The sequence below is a fragment of the Crotalus tigris genome, unplaced genomic scaffold (assembly GCF_016545835.1).
Source record: "Crotalus tigris isolate CLP2741 ecotype Arizona unplaced genomic scaffold, ASM1654583v1 scf7180000024304.1987388, whole genome shotgun sequence".
In the NCBI taxonomy this organism is placed as follows: domain Eukaryota; kingdom Metazoa; phylum Chordata; class Lepidosauria; order Squamata; family Viperidae; genus Crotalus; species Crotalus tigris.
This window is the reverse complement of record NW_024100476.1, coordinates 1,714,240-1,737,257: the sequence shown is the minus strand read 5'-3', so window position 1 is coordinate 1,737,257 and position 23,018 is coordinate 1,714,240. Positions and strand designations below refer to the sequence as shown.

The following is a 23,018-nucleotide window of genomic DNA, read 5'->3' as shown; positions in this document are numbered from 1 at the left end:
AATGTATATGAGTAAAGAGCAACCACACTTACTTGTGGTGGGTCAGAAAGTTAGCAATGTACAAAGAGCAGAAGACTGAGAACTGTAACTGCTCTGTATAATTATAGGATTAGCATCTTTTACAAAACAGAAGCCCTTGATCTAACAGAATGTCTTCTAGTCTGATATGGTTCAATCTACGTTATACCTCATAACCCAAATCTGACAATGGAGTGAAAACAGGAAGGAAGGAAGGAAGGAAGGAAGGAAGGAAGGAAGGAAGGAAGGAAGGAAGGAAGGAAGGAAGGAAGGAAAGTATGGAGAGTAGTTATAGATAAAATACTACTTTTTCTGGACAACAAGCTATAGTAAGGTGACCAACTATCCTCCTTTAGGGAGGACAGTCCTCCTTTTGTAAGTTCTGTCCTCCCTCGAAAAGTGTCCTCCTACATGTCCTCCTTTTTGATATTTGAAGACTAATCTGCAGGGTTTTTTTTTCTCATAGAACGCTCAGAACGGCATTCTGGCACCTTTTTTAATGTTTTTTTTTTCAACTTTTGCATGAGCTGTGCTACTCCCCCTATTGACTTTCGAAGGCCAATAGGAATTGCTGCTGAGCGCGCCAAAACACCCGGCCGACAAATTTTGCACATGCAAGTTGTCTGCAGCAAAGGCAAATTGGCAGGAACTTTGCACCCCTCCCTGCTACCCAACTACACCATCTCCTAGTTAGTTCCGAAGATACCTGGAGGAGACTGGAGTGGTAAGTTTCTCTTGATCTTCGGCTCTGCTAGGGCAATAATGGCTGTGGGCACAAGAGGCAGGGGTGGCGGGGGTACTGCGGGTGTGGGTGTGAGGGGTGGCAGCAGCCGGCTGCCCCCTGTGCTGTAGGAGCCTTGGGGCCCTCTCTACGTGGGGCTGCACAGGCTGGGCGGTGGTGCTGATGGGGCGGCTGCAGGCGGGGTGTGTTGACGGCAAGCTGCCCCCCAGAGCTGGCGCAGTTGGTGCTTTGGGAGCCGCAGAGCCCGCTCTACACAGCGGGGCAGCTGTGGACGGGGGTACGACGGGCAGTTGACCTTCCATGGGCCAGGCCAGCTTTTACAATATTTTTTTCTTCAATTTATTTGTGTCCTCCTTTTCATTGTAAAAAAGTTGGTCACCTTAGCTATAGAGAAGATGGAAGCTTAGAAAGGGATTAGAAAGGACCAAGTCTTGAGTTGGATAAAATCTGTTACAGATGGCATAGATAAGTTGGAAAAAAAAATCCAAATGAAGTATTATGAAAAAGGAAGTTACAGCTACATAGATTCTGAGATAAAGTCATCAAGAGAATTATTTTTCAAGTTAAAGTGGTTAAAAAAGAAGTAGGAACATTGACTCATCCAACAGTTCTGAATTTCTCACTAAAAGACAGGAATTTTGGACTCTTCCATGTACTAGAAAATTTCAAAATTTTGATTTGCATATTGGGGGATGCATAAAGAGAGAGGAATACCAATAAGAGGAAATACTATTGAACCTGCCCTTCTCATCCTTTACCAGAAAATTATTTTCATGTTCTTACAAGATGTAAGCCAGAACCAGGCAAAGCTAAATAAAAGTGCTGACAACTAATTAACTAAACAAGGCTGCCTGTGCAATTATGTTGCTGCATTTTCCCCAAATATCACCTATTTCAATTAGAGAGCTACTTACAGTAGCTCAGCTGTCTGAACAAAGTTCGATGGGTTTTGTGCAAAACTATCCAATGCAGGAAATAATTATTTTTAGTATGGAATTTTTCCTTCTGTCTTATTCCAGCCATTCAGTCCCAATGAATCTAACTGGAGCACAAGAAAGAGAGAGGTAAGCAGGCAATCGCAATCAATATGAAAAGGCCAGCTTGATCCCCGCCCCTGAATGAATATAATTACATGTGTCTTTTTTCATTTTCCCTTCTTTCAGTCAAACTCAGTCAATGGCTAAAATGGTGTTTTAATCTCATATAATAAGGTGACCAACTTTTTTACAATGAAAAGAAGGACACAAATAAATTGAAGAAAAAAATATCGTAAATAAAAGAAACATTTTATTCATTGCAACAATAATACAGACAACTTGCATGTGCAAAGTTTGCCAGCCGGGTGTTTTGGCGCGCTCAGCAGCAATTCCCATTGGCTTTCGAAAGCCAATAGCGGGAGTAGCACAGCTCATGCAAAAGTTGAAAAAAAAAAACCATCCAAAAAAGGTGCCGGAACACCGTTCTGAGCATTCTATAAGGGAGAAAAAAGCCCTGCAGATTAGTCTTCACATATCGAAAAGGAGGACATGAAGGAGGACACTTTTCTAGGGAGGACAGAACTCACAAAAGGAGGACTGTCCTCCCTAAAGGAGGATGGTTGGTCACCTTACATATAAGAACAGTTTTGCTTATCTGTGAGCCCAGTGGTGGGATTCAAATACCTGAACATCCGGTTCTCTGCGTGGATGCAGGCCTGGGCCTCCGAGGCCTAGAATGGGCTTTTGGAAGTGACATCCATGCACTTCCTATGGGCTGTTCTAGGCCTGGGAGGCCTCCTCCAGGCCTCCCAGGCCTAGAACCAACTTCCAGAAGTGATATTCACGCACTTCCGGTGGACTATTCTAGGCTTGGGAGGCCTCCACCAGGCCTCCGAGGCCTAGAACAGACTTCTAGAAGCAGCATGGGTTCAGCCGATTCTCCGAACTCAACAAAATTTAGCTACCAGTTCTACCGAACCGGTTGAACCGGCTGAATCCCAACACTGTGTGAACCCCTGCACATCTTCTCACACTTTGTATCTAAACATCTCATATATGGATAAGCACTTTATTTATATGGTGCCATAGGCACTGTCTCAATATATCTTATTGCTAAAACAAAGATTCAAAAATGAAATTACAGTCAATTCTAATGGATTTTAAAACGACAATGGAAATTGAAAGAAGAGGGATTTCATTTTCAAAAATCTTCATATTTACAAATACTAGCATGTTGCTGCTGTTGCTGTTGTTAATAAATGTTACAAGGTAACTCTGTGCAGCTTACAGTATTAAATATTATATTCTTACATAGCCTGCAAATATCTTAGTTCTCCCAGAGAATCATGGGAGCATTTTCTTGAAATATTATCTCTTTTAAGAGTAAAATAAGTTAAAAGAGCTCAGGTGGGTTCTGTGCCCTCCAAAGGATTGCTATTTGCCTTTAAAAAAAAAAAACTCCTCTCCTGCAGATATTCTTAAATGTAGCCTTTCATCTCTGCAGGGGTCTCAGAGTATGATTTTAAAAAAAGTCAAAATGGCAGCATTTTATGGGAAAATCTTTAGATGTTAAAAATGTTGATGCGATGCTGAACTACATACCAAAGCTCTAGTATCTGGAATTATGGTTGCATTGAGCATTGGGGTGAGAAGAGATGGGTAAAAGAATCATACCGAGAATTGGAAAAATAATATTATTCCAGCTGTTAAGGAATGGCTTCCAGAAATGTCTGATGTATCTGCTCTGGAAAAGGCAATATTTTCTATTATCCAAAGGATAAAGCAATACTATGGCAGAGATGTTGTAATATTTCACAACAGTATTTTGTATTAATCATGTTATAAAAGTATATCATACTTCTGAAAGTCAGCTGGGGGTAGTGTATAAAGACAGAAACTTGGAGACTGTGAGTTCTAGCCGAGCCTTAGGCACAAAGCCAAATGGGAGACTTCGAGCCAGTCATTCTTTCTCAGCCCTAGGAAAAAGGCAATGACAAACTACTTCTGTAACCTTGCCAAGAAAACTGCAGGGACTGGTCCAGGCAATCAACAGGAGTCAAGACTGTCTTGAAGGTGCTCAGACACTTGCAACGCCAGTAAACCAATGATTACTGGTAAGTATAATATATATGGTAGATTTTTTCTCCTTTTCCTCTTAGTTTGTTTGCCTTCCCCCCCATTTTTCCTTTCTTTTCCTTTTTTTTTGGGGGGGGGGAGATTCTATTAATATTTTTCTTTTTATTTGAAGATTCATTTGTTGTGCATGTGTGTTTGTTTAGTGTATTTAAGTATTTCATCATGTTTTTGCTGGCTCCTTCAGCTAGGAAATGGAAATGAGCACTACCCCTAGAGTCGAACATGACTGGGCAGGGGAAACCTTTACTTTTTTTACCTTTTCTGCATTTGACATTCTATTTAAAAAAATATTTAAAAAAAATATCAGGTGATAGGAGAAAATCACAACTCCAAATCCTGGAGATTTGCTGCCAGTTGCAATAGAGGACTAAATAGGAAAAGCCATCTGATCTGGAATCCGTTTTCTTATGGGTGGGATTTATAAACAGAAAAGGGATATATTGGTTTTTCCATATACTTTCTACGTACAACAAACATTTTTTTCAGTTTTTTTTAATGAAAATCAGAAAAGTCAACGGGCTGTCAGCTGCAAATTCAGCAAAAGAAAATCAGTTAACAGGAGATGTATCTTTCTCCTGAAACTTTTTATCATTGCAGTAGAAAAGGCAGTACTTAAATCAAGACTAATCAATTCAAATGTGAATAACTGTCTAATGAGTCTTTGTGATGAACTCTGTAAATAATGCTGCTAATAAGAGCCTGCTGTCATAAGAGGAGGAAAAAATGAAGCGATGACAATAGATTAATCAAAAACATCTCTAACCTTAATCTTCTTCTGACAGCTCTAAGAAATTAACAGATACAGAGCTTCCAACCTTTCAAAGGAGCAGTATTTATCGAAATCATAAAAATATCAAATACTTCTTGGAAGTTTCCATATACATACATACATACATGCATACATACATATAAACAAAAACTGTTAGTTTGACATGGTTTTTAATATAATATATGCTCTGCACCAAGAAATGAAAATAATTGGCCTGAAGTTGTTAGTGTTTATCAGTATAAAAATAACAATACGAAGAGTAGAATAGAAATTCACCTTTGTGCACCGTAGTCCCAGTTTTCTCAGATCAGCTGGCGAATTTAGATCCAATATTTAATCTGAATTTTTCCTCACTTGTGACACAACATCTCACAATGCATTAAGAAATAATGCAGTTGAGAAGCTGGAGATAAGATCTCCTGAGTCTTGTCACTGAGAAAGGTCAAAGAAAATTTTATACAGAAGGAAGTCTATAGTTTAACAGTTCTCAAAGCTGGGTAGACAGCTACTTATTGCAGATTGGAGAAGTGAAATATGTAATAGCCTTTTAATTTTGCCCCAGGGCTCTTAAGTATTCTAATGAAATTTATTTCAATTTTTATTTACAGGGTTACACATTGTAAAGATCTTTACAAAAAAAAATTCAGAACATAAAACCCTACACCTAAGAATAAGCCTCATTTAGCACTGTGCAATGAACCTACTACAGATGCATAGGGCCGAACTGCTGATGTCCATGTTGATAGACAAAATAAATAGCCAATAGTATTTATTCCACTATGATATTAGTATGGAACACTTTGCATCTTACAGATAACTTCACTGACTGAAATTCAATTAAATAAAATGAGATGACTCATATATGGTCATCACAGAAACTCATGCTTCATTTCCTTAAATGCATATCATTCCTTGGCTAAGATTTTCTTATTTTATGTGAGTTCCCATTTCTCTCTCACTCTCTCATTCTCACTCTTTCTGTGTATACAGTGTATAACATCACACACAATATTATGCACATAGAATCTGGATAGTCTTTCACACAATAGTACCTTCCATGGAAGAAACCCATAATATATGGAAAAATCTATTCTAGTAGAGTGACTTAGCTTTTAGAAAAGCTCTGAAATGTTTCTATACCCCAGTTATTATGCAAATGACAGAATACAAAAAAAAAAAGAGAGAATTACAAATCATCTGATGGCTGACAGTTTAATACAAGCGGGAAAGCTAATACAAATGCTAGATTCAAGTTCCAGTTTCCCAGAACGTCTTCCAATGAAAGTTATACATTTTTTTTCATTCATCACAGGCTGCAATTCATAGATATTTTAGATGCAGAACACTTCCATTCCCTCACAAATGGAACAGTCTCCTGAACTAGTATTAGGTCCTTAGAAACACCTACTAAACATTCTCATGATGCTAAGCAGAGCAACAAAAGAATCTGACTTTCTGTCATTTTCCTAGTCTATATTACAATGGCAGTGAGGAAATTGTTCTTCTCTATCACTTTGCATGTGCACAGAACAGTCTAAAAAGAAACTTGCTCAAAGCATTCAAATTTTGTGGGAGAAAGATGCAGTCTATTCAACCAAACAGTATAGACAATACAATATTAGTTGATTATGTGCCATCAAATAAAATTGCTCATGGCATCCAAGATGGCATAGGTCCAGTGACTATATCTGTGAGTTTGCTTGTTCAGAAATAAGATATACTTTTCTGGTGATATAAAGAGAACCTTGGAGAAGTGAAACCTATCCCAAGTGTCCTTGATCTTTGCCCTTCCTAGCTGGTAAAAGTAGTTCTGGATGAAGCTAAGCATGATTTCCTCATGGCTCAAAAAGTTTATAATGAAAGATTTGATTAAGTTAATTCATCCTGAAACATGAATGTCTGGGGTAGAGGGGGGGAAAGGATGACAAAATGTGTGCCATAACTTTATGATATTAATTCCCACTACTTTGTACTTAACATTACTTATCCTCTGCAGATAGGCAAGGATTGGATCTTGCATTGTAGCATCAGAACATCCGTTTCATCATTTTGATGAAAACATGGCTCCCTACAGACACCCATGCCCTGACTTTACCACATTGAATCAACAATAACCCCATCAATTTTCAATATTCCATACTTGGCCAAGTGCTGCAATGTATAGTAATATCATATTTCAGAGATTTCAAAATAGTTTATGTTACCTAGATCAAGCTCAGCTTTAATAACAGGACAGATGTCATTTTGGTAGTGAATACGGGCTGAGTAGAAGAAAGGGGAAATGCATCTCCATCACTATGGCTGAACTACTCAGTCATCTTTAACACAGGATCAGTTTCCAACCACAATGATGCCGACGTGATGAAATGTACATCATGACATCATGATGCTAGATGTCTTACACATTTCTATTGTTCCTCCCAATGTCACAATATTTCCTACAAGATATAATGGGTGTGGTTTGCCCTGTGATGTTGCAACACACTTCTGTCCCTTCCTCCTCTCTTGCAGAAATGTACAGCTATAAATCTCATCAACATGGCAATATTCCAGGCTACTTGGCTAGAATATGGCTTGGAGGCCAATTGTCTCTTATAGATGAGATATCAGGAAGTAATGCTGAAGGATTCTTATTGTCATAAACAAAGCCTGGGTGTCCCCTGAGGTCCACCTTTTCTTCACCCTCTTCCATATAAATATTAGGGCTGTGCAGGGCTTCAGTTTTGAAGGGGGAAATGTGTTTTGAATTGTGCAGAAGCACTTGTTGGCAATATTTTAACAATGTCTGTATTTTTTTCCAGAATTCATGCTGCCCTATATAGCAGCAGTAAGAACCCAGGGGAAAAATGTCTATTTGGCCAGTTAGAACAAGAATAAACAGATACCCTGCAACTGTAGAGATAGTATCAGGCAAGCCAAAGCTCTAAATGAGGTGAAGTTGGCAAAGGATGCTAAGAACTAGAAACAGGATTTACTCAGTGATAGTGATAATAAAAGCAAGAGAATCAGTAATTCAAATGTTCACTGGAGATGTAAAAATATTTAAGGAGTAACAGACAGAAGGGAGAGCTACTCTTTCAGTGCTGTCTACTGCAAGGCTGGATTAAATTTTGACAGTGACAGAAGAATGCTTCTTTGAATGCACATAAAACTCCAGGGCTATCCTGAGAAATTACGTGTTTGCCTCCAAAAGAGGCACCGGGTCTTATTTTTTGGGGTAGGCCTTACCTCACCTTCGGCACTGACAGATCCACCCAACCAGTCCACTTCTTCTGGGGCTGAAGTTCTGCAACTGCATTCGGGCCTGGATTTTGCAGTCAGGCCTTTCAAGAAGGCCTAAGCAGACAAGTATCAAGCTATGGATTCAATCCATAGCTTGGTGCTCGGCTGCTGAGATCTTGCAGAACCGAGCTATGGATTGAATCCATAGCTCATTTCTTGACTGCAGTGGCCTTCCAGAAAGCCCTGTGATTGAGAAATGCAGGTCTGACTGCAGAAGAGGCCTCAGAAGAAAATGTGGGCCTGCAAGGAGAGGCCTGGCTGCAAGATAAGTGGGCGTGGGGTGGATGCAGCAGCTTCACACACCCCACCGCCAGCTTGATTTTTAGGTGTGTGCCTCACCCCAAAACTAGGGCTTATTTTTGGGATAGGGCTTATATTAAGGCCTAACCCACCCTCAAAAATCAAGTTAGGGTTTATTGTTGGTATAGGCCAGGGGTAGGCAACCTTGGCTCTTTTATGACTCGTGGACTTCAATTCCCAGAATTCCTTTTTTTTTTAATTGAAAATTTTTATTTTTTAAAACATACAATCATTTATAAAAATACAATAAAATTTTAAAATAGAGAACCCCCCCCCTTACCCTCCCTCCCACCCCCACCCCCCCTCCCTTCACTTCCCAGAGCAGAATACAGGGTTAAGAAAAAAAAAGAAAAAGAAAATTATAATAATTAAAAAAAAGAAAAAAAAAGAGAAAGAAAAAAAAATATCATAATTAACCTTTAACTCCATAACTTATAAAACAATTCTCTATAATATTTGATATTCATTCATAAAATAAATAAAACTTTTTAATTCCATATTTTTTCTGAATATAATCTATCCACCTTCCCCATACAGTAATATATCTTTCTTGTGTATGATCCTTTAAATAAGCAGAAATTTTTGCCATTTCTGCAAAACTAGATACTTTAAATATCCATTCTTCTAAAGTAGGCAAAGAATCTTTCTTCCAATATAGACCTACTAGTAACCTTGCTGCAGTTAATAAATTCAACATCAAAGTAGTTTCTTTTTCATTTAAGTCAACAAAAATACCAAGTAAAAATAGTTGAGGAGTAAACTTTATCTTCTTTCTAAAAATCTTTTGAATGTTCCACCAAATCATAATCCAAAAAGCCTTTACTTTTTTACAATTCCACCAAATATGAAAGTATGTCGCATCATTATTGCCACATCTCCAACATTTGGGCTGTATGTTGGAATACATACAAGATAATTTTTTAGGATCTAAATGCCATCTATAAAACATTTTATAAAAATTTTCTCTCAAATTTTGAGCTTGTGTAAATTTAACATTTCTTATCCAAATTATCTCCCATAAATCCAATGAGATCGGCTCCTGTATATTCTGAGCCCATTTAATCATACAATCTTTAACCAATTCTGTTTCCGAATCTAACTCTAATAAAACATTATATATTCTTTTTATATGAGCCGGACCTTGGTTTTTAATCTGAATAACCAATTGTCTATCTTCTAGTGTTATTCCCTCTTTCTTGTCTACAGTCCATCTATCCATTATTTGTAAATATTGAAACCATGACTGTAGAATATTTTGCTGCCTTAATACAAAATATGTGATTTAAAAGTCCGATCAACTTTCTTATTAAAAATTAAATATGCATGCCAACCATATATTAAATCCCAACCTTCCAAAAAAAGAATATCCATATTTGTTAAATTAAGCCAATCACTTAACCAAGTTAGGGCGGCTGCATCATAATATAATTTCAAATTAGGTGCCTTAAGTCCCCCTCTTTCTCGAGCATCCTGTAATATCTTAAATTTAACCCTTGGTTTCTTCCCGGCCCATATAAAATTATTGATACCCTTTTGCCATTCCTCCAAATTTGCCTCTTTTTTAAGAATAGGTATCATCTGAAACAAAAAAAGAAACTTTGGTAGAACATTCATTTTTACAGCTGAAATTCTCCCCAACAATGACAATTGCAATTTTTTCCAATCTATTAAATCCTTTTGGACTTTTGCCCATAGTGGTTCATAATTGTTCTTGTACAATTTTCCATTTGAAGCAGTTAGATATACTCCCAAGTATTTAACCTTTTTTACCATCTGAAAACCTGTGGCTTTAATCAAACTTTCCCTTTCTTTAACTGACATATTCTTAGATAATATCTTAGTCTTATAATTATTAACTTTAAAACCAGAAACATTCCCATACTGTGTTATAAGTTCTAATAAACCATCAATCGCCTGATTCGGCTGTTCCAAAATTAAAACCAAATCATCCGCAAATGCCCGCAATTTATACTCATTCTTCCTTATCTTTACACCCTTAACTAACTTCGATTCCCGAATCTGAATCAATAAAATTTCCAATGTTAAAACAAATAACAATGGGGATAATGGACATCCTTGTCTTGTCCCTTTTTGAATATTGAAATTCTCAGTCAATCCCCCATTTACAACAATTTGTGCAGATTGCTGCTGATATATAGCTTTAAGTGCATGTAAAAAATTATCCCCAAAATTCATTTTCTCTACCAAAGAAAATAAAAATTGCCAGTCCAATTGATCAAAAGCTTTTTCAGCGTCCAAAAAGATAAAAGCCACAGGAATCTGATTATTCTTATCCAAGTACTCAATTAAGTTAATAATTTGTCTAACATTATGTTTCATATATCTCCCTGTTATAAATCCTGCTTGATCACTATGAATCAAGTCTTTCATAACCTGCATTAATCTATTTGCCAAAATTTTTGTAAAGATCTTATAATCAACATTCAATAATGAAATTGGCCTATAATTCTTAGGCTCTGTAAGATCCTGATCTTCCTTCGGAATCAGTGATATAAAAGCTCTTTTCCAAGAAGGAGGAACTTGCATACCCAACAAAATACTATTAAAGAGTTCCTTTAGTGGCTCTATCATTTCTTCAGATAAAATCTTATAATACCTAGAAGTCAGTCCATCTGTTCCAGGAGACTTTCCAACCTTTAACTGCTTAATAGCTAAGCCAATTTCCTCCACAGTAATTAAACTATTCATCCCATTTTGTTGTTCCTCTGAAAGTCTAGGAAAATGTACTGATTGTAAATATTTATCTATATCCAAACCCCTTATATTATCACTTGAATATAATTTTGTGTAAAAGTCCAAAAAGCTTTTTTTAATCAAATCTTGCTGAAAAACCTCAGTACCTTTATATTTTACTTTCTCTATAATTCTAGCTTTCTGTTTCTTTCGTAACTGATAAGCCAACCACCTCCCAGGCTTATTCGCATTGCAAAAAGTATTATGTCTCATATACGACAGATTGGTAGCCACCTGATCTGCCATCAACATGTTAAATTGTTCCTTAAGCATCTTTATAGATACCTTTAAATTATTATCAGTAGGGTTAAGAACCAACTCTTGTTCTTTTGATTTGATCTCTTCTTCTATTTCTCTACGTCTTTGTGACCCTTTTTCCCTAAAAACTTTATTCAATTGAATCAAAATTCCCCTCATATATGCTTTACTAGCGTCCCACACCATAGACATCGATGTTCCCTTATTCATATTTATAGTAAAAAAGTCCTTTAAATGTTCTTTACACTTTTGTACGAACTCCTCCCGATTAAATAAGTTCTCATTCAATCTCCAGGATCTTCTATTCCCGTCTTCCGAATATAACTCCATCCACACCGGACTATGATCTGACAATGTTCTAGGAAAAATTTTCACCTTCCTCACTCTAGGGAGGAAGTCACTAGTAATCAAAAAAAAAATCAATCCTTGAAAATGACTGGTGTCTATCAGAATAAAAGGTAAAGTCTCTATCACTTGTATTCCTTTCTCGCCAAATATCAATAAGCTCCAATTCTTCCTTCAAATCAAAGAAAGTCATAGGTAATTTAGTTTGAATAAAAGTTTTAGAGGAACTTCTTTTGTCTATAGTTGGGTCTAAAACCCCATTCCAGTCACCCATCAAAATTACCGATTTATAATCCAACTGAGATATCTTGCCATGCAGCAACTTATAAAATTGTTTCTGTTGTTGATTGGGAGCATATAGTCCAACAATAAGAACCTTTCGGCCTTGTAATAATAATTCCACAAAAAGATATCTTCCTTCAGAATCAGCCTCAATTAGTTTAGCTGAAAAAGTTTTCTTCACATAAATTACCACTCCCCCTTTTTTCCCAGGGGCTGGAGCAGTAAAATGTGTGCCCAGACGGGAATTCATCAAAAATTTAGAATCCTTTAAAGTTATATGAGTCTCCTGCAAACATATCAAATCATTATTATGTTGTTTCAAATAATGGAAAATCTTTCTTCGTTTCTGGGGCACGTTTAAGCCATTAACATTCCAGGTCAGGAACCTGACCATCTCCACCGGCCTGGAGCCTCTGAAGCATGGCCTGCAGATCTGCTGTCGAAGATCTTTTTGGTCTTGCCCCTCCCACAGGCTCTGTAACAACCAAACTTTCACCACTCTTCTGCAACTGCTCTTTTTCTTTACGTTTATGGGCAGCTCGTGTCATCCTTTGCTCTTTTATGTCAGAATTCGGTGCAGCTTGTTCCATAACCATCATTGATGAGGCTCCTGCCATAAGAGACTCTTCCGTCATCCTTATTTGTGGAGGTGGTGACAATCTTGCTTTTAAGATAGACTGATAAAAATCTCTTGCTTTGGAAACAGTAGTTAATCTGTGACGTATCCCTTCATAATTTACTATTATTCCTCTTGGAATCTCCCATCTGAACTGAATTTGACGATGTTTCAACTCATCAGACAAGAAAGTAAAATCTTTTCTGGCTCTTAAAATTTTTGGAGGTATCTCTTTTAAAATTATCACGTCTTGATCAGCAATTTGAAACTTTTGTTTGTAAAAAGCCTGTATAATTTCATTACGGATAGATCTTCTAGAAAAATAAATAACCACATCTCTTGGTAGATTTCTCTGTCTAGCAACCCGTGAATTAACTCTAAAAAATTTTTTCTATCTCATTCTCAATTATTTCAGGCCGCCAACCAATATTAGGAGCAATATCTTTCACAATAAGCATCTTTAAGTCTTCCTGAGGGTTCTCCCTCAGGCCTCTGATACGCAATGCGTGTTCCATCTCCCTATATTGTGAAATGATTTGTTCATCCTGTGTAATTTCTATCTTGTTCTCTACCTCCTGCATTCTAAATTCCATCCTTGATGCATTTTCAGTAATCTTTTCCATCTGGTCATCAATCCTTTCTATGTGCAGGGCTAGGCCCTGAAAGGCCAGAAGGATATGGTCTCTTACTTGTTTATTCTTTTTCTCCAATAATTCTTCTGTATTAGCCCTCTCTGCAATTATAAGATCTTTTACCTCCTCCTTAATATCCAAGGCATGCTGTTTTAAAGCATCTTGTAAATCATTAAGAGAAATTGCAGGAGGAGGAGGAGAAGGTGGAGGTGATTTTGGTTTCTGAGATGCAGGCTGAGGCATTGGAGAAGAAATAGGAACCTTAGGGGCGGGAGGCAGACGTTTTGAAGCCATTTTCTTAAGTTCCAAGAAGAAAGATTCTTATTGAAAAAAAAAAAAGGGCACAGTTCTTTTAAGTGTTCTTAAAAAAAAGAGAAAAAAAAATAGAGAAAAAAAGAGGAAAGAATAAAAGCCAAATTCTTACTTCTGTATTTAAAGAGTTAATCTGTATCCAGGTTTTACTCTGTAATGCAAATCAGGCAAGAAAGACGATCGCCATTTTAGTTTTCACTTTCCCTTTCTTCTAAAGGGAAAGTGAACAAAAGAAAAGGAAGAGGAAACTTGCTGAAGTTAAAGGCACCATCAAACTTAAGCACAGTCTCTCCTGGTCTGCTCCGTCTGCTTTCAAATACTCACAAGCAGCTGGAAAAAAAAGCAGATGTGGAAGCGGCAACTTGCTTCATCCCAAAAACTTCGGAATGAAGTCTCCCTGGAACGCGGAGTTGCTCAGGCTCCGAGGGAGCTCTACCCTCCGATCCCCAAAATAACAGGAATCCAGGGGAGCTCTTACCTCTACCTGAGAGCTCTCCTCCTCCCTTTTTCCCAGGGAGGAGATTCAAGCCGCGGGACAGCTGATTGTCAAAGTCCCGCGGCTTTTACACGCACCAGGAACGGGCGGCTTTGTAAAACGCCGCCATTCGTCATCGCTGGAACCACCGGAAGTCAATTCCCAGAATTCCTGAGCCAGCCATGCTGAGGGGAAAGGGAGAGGTTTCCAAGCTGAGCCATGCTGGCTCGGGAATTCTGGGAGTTGAAGTCCACGAGTTATTAAAGAGCCAAGGTTGCCTACCCCTGGTATAGGCCTTATTTTCAGAGGAAAACAGCAACTGATAGCTTGGGAACAACCCTTTGTGCATAACCTTTGAGAAATGATGAGAGGGGAGGAAATGTTGCCCCATATTCAATGAGGAACTAAAAGAAGATCCAGGAAACCATTGGCCTGTCTATCTGAAGTTAGTATCTATGAAAATTCTATGTTGTCAAAACAAGACTGAGCATTTTGAAATCATTATGGCTATTACCAGAGAGCAGCAAGGGTTTGTCGATCACAGTTCTTAGCAGACTATACATTTATCTTATTTTTTACTGAATATTTTGTTAATTAATTTGTGGAAATACCTTTCACACAATGTCTTGATTTCAGCAAAGCACTTAACAGAGTACCTGATGATATTCTATTAAAGTCTTTACCAGCATTCTCAATCAACCTGCTATTTATTTGTCCCCCGTCAACATAAATCTCATGGTAATTAAGTAGCTGAGTCAAACTTTCTACTCAAAGAATGCTCATCCATGATTTCTTACCAAACTGATACAAAAGGCAAGTGAGAGCACCATCAGGTTTAGTCGTGGCATGTATTTTTCAAATTTTTTATTAATAGATAAAGAATTTGTCGATGATACAAAATTAGATGGGATGGATAATATCCAGCAAAACATCAATGTTTCCTAGGACAAATACATTGCTGAAAATAATAGAATGAAGCTAAACACAATGTTCATTATTTAGGAAATAAAATCAAATATATGGGTATAAACTAGAGAAAACATGTTTTGGTAATGCCACTTCAGGACAAAATATTGGAAAGTAGTGGTTGAATATTAGTAGTAAGATGTGGCTGGTGAAAAAAGGCAATTCAACTTAAGGCTGCATCAATGTTAAAACAGTTTCTAAACAGCAATAGCATTTCAGGCTTCTGTATAGCCCCATAGTGCTTCATAGTAGCTGTCACCAACCTTTGCAGCTTTGCAGCCCGGGTGGGGGGGAGAGGGGAACTAGGCCGCATGAGGGACAGGCTGGCTTGCATGAGTCCATGCGCAGGTCCACTTGCGCAAGGGGTGGGCCAGTATACATGCATGTCTGTGCCAGCCCGCCTCTCGCACGAGTGGAGCTGCACACGCACAGCCCATTCTGAATAGGGGAACCCTGCATTTCAGCACTCTCTGGATGGTTTACAATGAGAAAGCATTATTTGCATCTTGCCCCAACAATCTGGGTCCTCAGTTTACCCACCTCAGAAGGATTGAAGTCTGAGTCAATCTCAAGCTCTGTTGGGATCAAACTCCAAACTATGGGCAGAGTTGGCCTGCAACACAGCACTTTAACCACTGCACCACCAGGGCTCCATGGAATCATGGAAAGTTTCACTTGTGAAAGTTTCTTTCCCAGTGGGCCCATAAAACACATGCCTTCCCACTCTCTTTATCTTTCCTAAAAAAGCACAAGGAGGTTAGGTATTAGATCCACAGTGTTTCTCAACCTTGACAATTTTAAGGCATGTGGACTTCAACTCCCAGAATTCCACAGCCAGCATTGTTGGCTGTGGAATTCTGGGAGTTGAAGTCCACATGCCTTAAAATTGTCAAGGTTGAGAAACACTGTATTAGGAAGTTCTACATAAGACTTTCCAGGGCAGGCACACAGAAAACCTCTGCAGGGGAGAGGGGGAGGAGGGAGATCAGGCCCAAGATTCAAATCCAGAGGCTCTTAATCCTGCCTTTTCAAACTGAGAGATCTTTTAAGGCCTTTTCTCATCCCTAAAGCTTCCTACCATCTCTTCCTTTTTCGTTCACCAAATGACTTTATCTGGCATGAGAATCAGGGACAGCATCAGCCCCGACTCTCTTAAAACGCCTTCTACTGCTTTGATCAGACAACCAAATGCTTCACATTCAGTGAGATACAAATGTGGTAAGTAAATAAATAAAACATGTCTCACTCACACAAAAATCTATTGAAATATCACTCAAAACAGATGTTCCAACTTTACAATGTTTCAAGCTTGGGGTGTTATACGCATCCTTGGATTTTAACTGTTATATTTACATTCGTACTACTTTTTTTTCTTACGACAAATCAGGCAAAGGAATAAATATTTAATATGAAGAAGTTCAAAGACAATAGAACCAAGTAAAAATTGAAAACAACATGTTTTGTCATCATGCTTCTGTGTTTTCTTTTCATCTTCTATGGCACTGTTTCCACAGTTTGCTTGTAGCAGTTAAGGGATATGTGTACGTACTTATATGGATCTATGCACACAAATGTATGTTTATGTGTGTGATTTCTACATTTAGAATTCTGCGACCAGAATCACCTCGAACCCTGAGATATGCAGAATGAATGAATGAATGAATGAATGAATGGATGAATGAAATTACCATCTTGCAGAAAGTGGGTAGGTGATTCCATGTATGGATATTTACCACCCTGGCTGGCAGTACCATGTGGGTTAATTTGAAAAACCAGATTTTCTTAGCTAAATTCTACCATGCAACAGAATTACAAAGCAAGAAAGAAAATAATAGCATGTATCAGAAGAATTCCCCACATCTTTTTAATAAACATAGTAAAAAGTCCATAAAGAAAATTCCTTAAGAATTTTACTTTAAGTTCCATAACACCTCTTAAAAACAGAAATAATAAACATATTTGCTCAGTTGGTTCAGAAAAAAAAAATAACAGGCAAAACAGCCTTTGCCAAACTCTTACAATTGTTTTGATAGTAAATGTGCATGTGTATGCATATAGCAGTCAAGAGTACTGAGCTTGTCAGCCCAGGTTCGAGACACGAGCACCATGTGACAGAGTGCTTTAAGCAAAATGTTGAAGCAGATGACCTCAGGTTATTGCAAAGCGTTGACAAAATCCACTTTTCCAATCAGCAAGGCCTCATGTGACGCTAATGCTATTTTTAAACAAAATCAGTACAACTCTGAATGCTGAATTCATAAAACTTAAATTTACAGTACAGGTAGTCCTCAACTTATCACCACAACTGAGCTCAAAATTTCTGTTGTTAAGCGTGACAGTTAAGTGAGTTAAGTGTATGGGTGTGGTCTATACATATGTTGTACATAGTATGTTTTAGGTGTGTGTCATGTATGTGTTTCACTTTGAGAGCAGGCAACTAAATTTCATTTTTGATGTGTGCCATTGTGCCCACAGTAAAAAAAAATGGCAATAAAGGTTATCATTTGTCCCATTTTGCAACCTTCTTGCCATAGTTATTAAGTGTATCACTGCATTTGTTACTGTTTAGTAACACAGTTGTTAAGTGGTTGGAAATTAAGAACATTGACATTCAATATGTACAGAGGGTGCTCAGTTGAGGAAATTTGGCTTATGTAACATAGTATGCATATAAGTTAGCCAGAACATTAAAGATAGCTTCATCAGCAGAAGTGATGGGATATTGCCCAGAGAAATTTATGCACCTATCAATTAGGCACAACCTTTTAAAAATAATTTATTAAGGGCTGATGCTAAAAAAAAAAAAAAAAAGAGGAGAATGCAGCAGCAGAGGTTTATATAACCAGCACACCTAAGGATACTTGTGTGTGTGTGTGTTTAAAACATCTAGAATGCAATTGCCTGGGCCAATTTCCAGGGCAAGTATGTTTGACTGCTGTGATTTCAAGATCTGTAGTTCTCCTGTTTTCAATGAACTCATTTCAGGCCATGAAACTTCAAAACAATTTTTTTACAGCACAACAAATCATTCTTTAGATTTAATATATTGGTGTGAATGTGGAAAAGATTTTGGGACTTCCATTTTTCTTCCACAGAAAGTCTTAATACAGAAATCAGGGGCTACAATATTTGTAAAATTCACAGGGGATCATCTGGTTTTTGTTTTATTTTGTTTAATTTTTTTTTAAAAAAAGGTATTTTCTGAGGGAAGGGCAAGAACCAAGCTTTGCCCCTGTCGTCTTTAAGTTGCAGATGAGGGTTTCAGATCAGACAATATAGAGAGAGTTTTCGAACTGAAGAAGCTGAAGAAGCTTCTTGGGTGAGAAGCGAAACATCTTCAAAGAAAAACAAAAAAGGCCAGTTGTCTCCTGAAAAAGCATCTTTGGGACAACCATAACCTGAATGACTGAGAATCTCCATAGACTTTCAGACACAACCTTATCACAATTTGTATTTATTCCATATTCTAAGAATGGAAAACCTGATGTAATGAATTTTGAAAGCTACATTAACCTTAATTTTGTCATGCCTTCAGAATCCCAGATCATGTCTTTCTAGCTCCAACAGCCTTCTATTGTTAACAACACCCACTCTTTATTCACGTTAAACAGCAGGCAGCAAAGTATATTTTCAAATCTGATAGACCCAATTCTCCTCTCCTTTGATCTTGTATTTGCCTTACATTTAACTTGGGATGCTTTCTTTTGCATACAAGTTTAGATATACCCTCTGGCCATTGATCAGTTGTCAAAATGGTTATTGTCTGAAACAAAAACAACATTCTAGGTAAAATATTTTAATTACAGAAATTCTATGCAGCAGTGCCAACTTACTTTGTCCCTGCTTGATATATCTTTTGTTTTTCATTCCATGTCCTAACATAGTTATTTTGAAATAACTTACAGTTCATATTTGTTATATGAATACCAGGTATTAATCTTACAATGTATTTTATTCATCATTTCGGTTCGATCTTTAATTTCATTTTTTTTGTTAACATCTTTGTCTTCTGTTCGTTAACCTAATAAACTGCTAATGCTCCAAATTATTTTAATTTATTCATTAAAAGTTTAACTTCCTTTAAAGGGTTAACCAAAACACAACCAAGTAATCTGTGAAAACTCTTAACTAGTATGACTCCTTTTTAATCTTTTTGTCCTCAGTCTTTTAATATTGTCTTATGTCTCTGTTCAATATTTCAAGAACTAAAATAAGTAAAAGAAGGGACAAAGGACAACTTTCTTGTGTTCCTTTTTGTATTTCACATGCTTTGGTTAAATCTGCATTAATGATTATTTGTACCATCTGCATTAATGATTATTTGTACCATCTGTAAAGTATAAATCAATTTCACCCATATAATAAAATTCTCTCCACAATTCCAAAACCAGTTCAAAAGAAAATTCAGTTCCAATTGTCAAAAACCTTCTCTGCATCTAAAAAGATCAAAGCAGTTTCTTTTTTATTATGTTGTTCCAAATATCCAAAAATATCTAACATAGTTCTAACATTATCTTTCAACTAACTTTTAGGTAAAAACCCTAACTGATCCTCATGAATAAATTTTTGCAAAGTTATTTTCTATCTTTCAGCTTAAATTGTTGCAAACAATTTATAGTCATTATTCAAAGATGATACTGTCTGCAATTTCTTGCTGAAGTCAAACTTTGTCCCTCTTTAGATATTAATGTTATATTGGCCTCTTTCTGGGACTCTGGCATCTTTCCTCCCTGTAGAATAGAACCCATCATGTTTTGTAAAAGTTGTAAAAGTTCTTTCCTCAAAACATGTATAATACAAACTTGGTAATGCAGCTGGTCCAGGCACCTTTATTGGTCTATTTTTTCAGTTGCTTCTGAAACTTCCCTTATTATTATAGGTCCCTTTATAATTTATTTGTTTTTTGTGGGTGCTTCATCACTGGAGGTTTTCAAAAATAGATTGGACAACCAATTGACCAGGATGGTATAAGGCAGGGGTAGGCAACCTTGACTCTTTTATGACTCATGCACTTCAACTCCCAGAATTCCTGAGCCAGCATGGCTCAGCTTGGAAACCTCTCCCTTTCCCCTCAGAGTGGCTGGCTCAGGAATTCTGGGAGTTGAAGTCCACGAGTCATAAAAGAGCCAAGGTTGCCTACCCCTGGTATAAGGCCTTCTGCCTTGAGCAAGGGGTTGGATTCAGAAGACCTCTAAGGTCCCTTCCAGCTCTATAATTCTGTGTTCTCTGCCCGTCTGTAATTGTGGCTAAATTCTGCATTCTAAGCTATTCATCTATTTTCTCCAATGGAATATCATATCCGTGTCAAAATTGTGATCCTGTGACCACATGTGTGATAGTTGTGAGTAGTGAGTAGTGGAAGTAGGAGTACAAGTTGTAAGTCACTTATTCACAAGTTTCAACTCTTCTTAAACAAATGGTTATAAGTCGAGGACTACATGTACTTCAACAAATCTACCATATTATTCGTTAATAAAAATCCTGGGTTTAATTGAGGTTCAATGTACAAAATGACTACAATTCTTTTTGTGCTGGAATAAATTCTTTGCTTAAGGTTTTATAGGTTAAATATTTTGTTACACTACATTATAGTATAGTATAGTATAGTATAGTATAGTATAGTATAGTATAATATAGTATAGTATAGTATATTTATACTATACTATACTATACTATACTACACTAATAATAATAATAATAGTAGTAGTAGTAGTAGTAGTAGTAGTAGTAGTAGTAGCAGTAGTAAAGTTGGAAGGGACCTTGGAGGTCATCTAGTCCAACCCCCTGCTCAGGCAGGAAACCCTACACCATTTCGGACAAATGGCTGTCCAGTCTCTTCTTAAAAACTTCCAGTGTTGGAGCATTTACTGCTTCTGGAGGCAGGCTGTTCCACTGATTAATTGTTCTCACTGTCAGGAAGTTTCTCCATAGTTCTAGGTTGCTTCTCTCCTTGATTAGTTTCCACCCGTTGCTTCTTGTCCTGCCTTCAGGTGCTTTGGAAAATTTTATATCTTTTTTTCTGATATAAGTCTCTTGTGGGTAAATGATGTCTTGCTTTATACTTTTTTCAAATAATGAAATATTTTTTTTCTCTTTTGAGGAGCATTTGCTCCATTTATATTCCATGTTAAACTAAACTATATTTCACCCCCAAATTTAGGAAAGTCCATATCTGTAGTGCCTAATTTAGCAATATCTTTATTCCAATTCCTGTTGCCTCTGTGTATTTTCCTCTGAAACCACCATTTCCATCTCCTCCAATTCTCATTTATATCTTTCTTAAAAAAAAATCCCTTCTGAAGGGAATTCAGTCTAAATCTCTATTGAAAGGTAAAAATGATGCCTTCCAATTTATTCCACTGAAATGGAATCCTTTTCTCTTTTACGTTTTTAGTATGTTCTTTTCTCTTACATTGAATCTAATAAGAATCTCTTTCAAAATAAATATGTCTTCAATTTTCATTTTCAGGCTCGTGTTAAAATGCTGCTATGGGACTTGATCTCTTGTCTTCTTTCTAACAAAATGCATCAAAACATCCCCGAGGAAGACTCCCACCTACATTAATGGGGAGGATAAACAAACAGGGGCTTCACTTTTGCAAACCCTTAACTATCTATGCTCCTCTTGGACAGTGTGGGCGATCTAGCCTCAAGGAGGTCAGGAAAGCTGCACTGAATCCCAGTACTTTTTGTATGCCAGAATAAAGTCCATTTTATCATTCTATAAACATATCCAAGTTAATAAAAATGGCACAAAGTTCACATTTGGCATTACAAAACTAAAGTAAACAGATCCCAAATTGCAGTAATAAAATTATCTTAAAAAGGGTGCCAGACTAACAACCTGATTAGAAAATGAACAGCTGTACAGGTTTAGCTTTGCCTCATGCCCTTCAGCCACAGTCAGAAAATGGTGGAACAGCCAAATTTCAGAAGTAGCCCTCAAATATTAGGGCTGATTTGTATGGGGGTTCTGTACCTTTCAGAGATGTAGGCAAAACATTCAGAATGACCCCCTTCAGCACAGAGAGGTGTGTCTACAAACCAACAAAAGTTATTATCCTGCTGCTCACCACGTCTTATTTTCTCGCGATACTCATGGATCTTACCAATAACAAAGTAATAACATGGATTAGCGTGCTTCAAATCACCTACTGAGGTGTTCAATTGCACAAGATATGTATGCATTACTTGTGTGCTGCCTTCATGCCTAAACGAGAAAATGACAATTGAGCTTCATGCTCACTAAAAAGTCCCAGCACAAAAGGCTTGGCTAAATTATCTGGGGGGGGGGGGGGAAGGAGGGTGCAGCCAAAACTACTGCTTCACTAGAGCACAGTGAGGTTGTCCGGTCTGCTGCTATTTAGTGACCCAGAACAATCACTCATTTCCCAGCATAGAGCTAATTCATTTGCAAGATTGAAAAAGAGAAGGGGGCGGGAGGGAGAGAGAGAGAAAAGAAAGGAGGTATTTCTGCACATGTCCATAATGTTGTTCACCACTGGGGGCAGCTTAACATAAGACTGCATTTACTGATACCAAAGCAACAGTCGGAGAAGCTTTCAGAGTGACAGGATGCAGAAGTGAACAGTGCTTGTTCATTGTACCGGGTCATCCTGGCTTCTCTGCTTCAACGCAGCTTCCTTAGCCGGTGGAATACAGATGGGTGAATTCAGACAGCTGAGCGTCACTTGCAAGAACCTCTCAAGCTTTGCACGGGGAGATTTAAAAGAAGCCGAGTCTACAATGTAAAGATTCCAAACCACATCATCCATGAAGACCCTATCACCTAGGAAGAACTTGACTTTCTGCTGCAAATGCTGGTTTGGGATTTATACATTCCTGGGATGTTCTGCATGCCTGGCAAAGGATAAGGATCCAAAATTGGTCCATTTCCCAGGGGGTCCAATTTTGCTTCCTGGGTGTCAGCAAGCCTTGACTCACCAAAGAACAGCTGACAGGGGCTGTCATGTTTGTGGCCCCTAGGAAAAAGCAAAAGAGCTAAAGGACGACCTTTGAAAACACAAAGGATGGGTATGTTTCCGTTTTATTCCTTTCTAGTAAGCCTACAGCTATCCCTGCAATGCTTCTGTATTAATCACTCTGTAGATTGGCCTCTGCAAGCTACGACTGGAGATACATTTCAGTGTGTGA

General features: G+C 37.6%; 2 protein-coding genes across 5 annotated transcripts in view; one reads left to right on the top strand and one right to left on the bottom strand.

Annotated features, from left to right (window-relative positions):
• CTNNA3 (catenin alpha 3) overlaps positions 1–23,018 on the bottom strand; it is a 516,687-nt gene that overhangs the window by 131,773 nt on the left and 361,896 nt on the right. The window lies entirely within an intron of this gene.
• Positions 22,327–23,018, top strand: part of LRRTM3 (leucine rich repeat transmembrane neuronal 3) — a 112,913-nt gene continuing 112,221 nt past the window's right edge. For all 4 annotated transcript variants that reach the window (XM_039324634.1, XM_039324635.1, XM_039324636.1 and 1 more), the window contains exon 1: positions 22,327–22,898. In XM_039324634.1, coding sequence (XP_039180568.1) covers positions 22,895–22,898 — 4 coding nt within the window. In that variant the 5' untranslated portion in view covers positions 22,327–22,894. The remainder of the gene's footprint in view (positions 22,899–23,018) is intronic.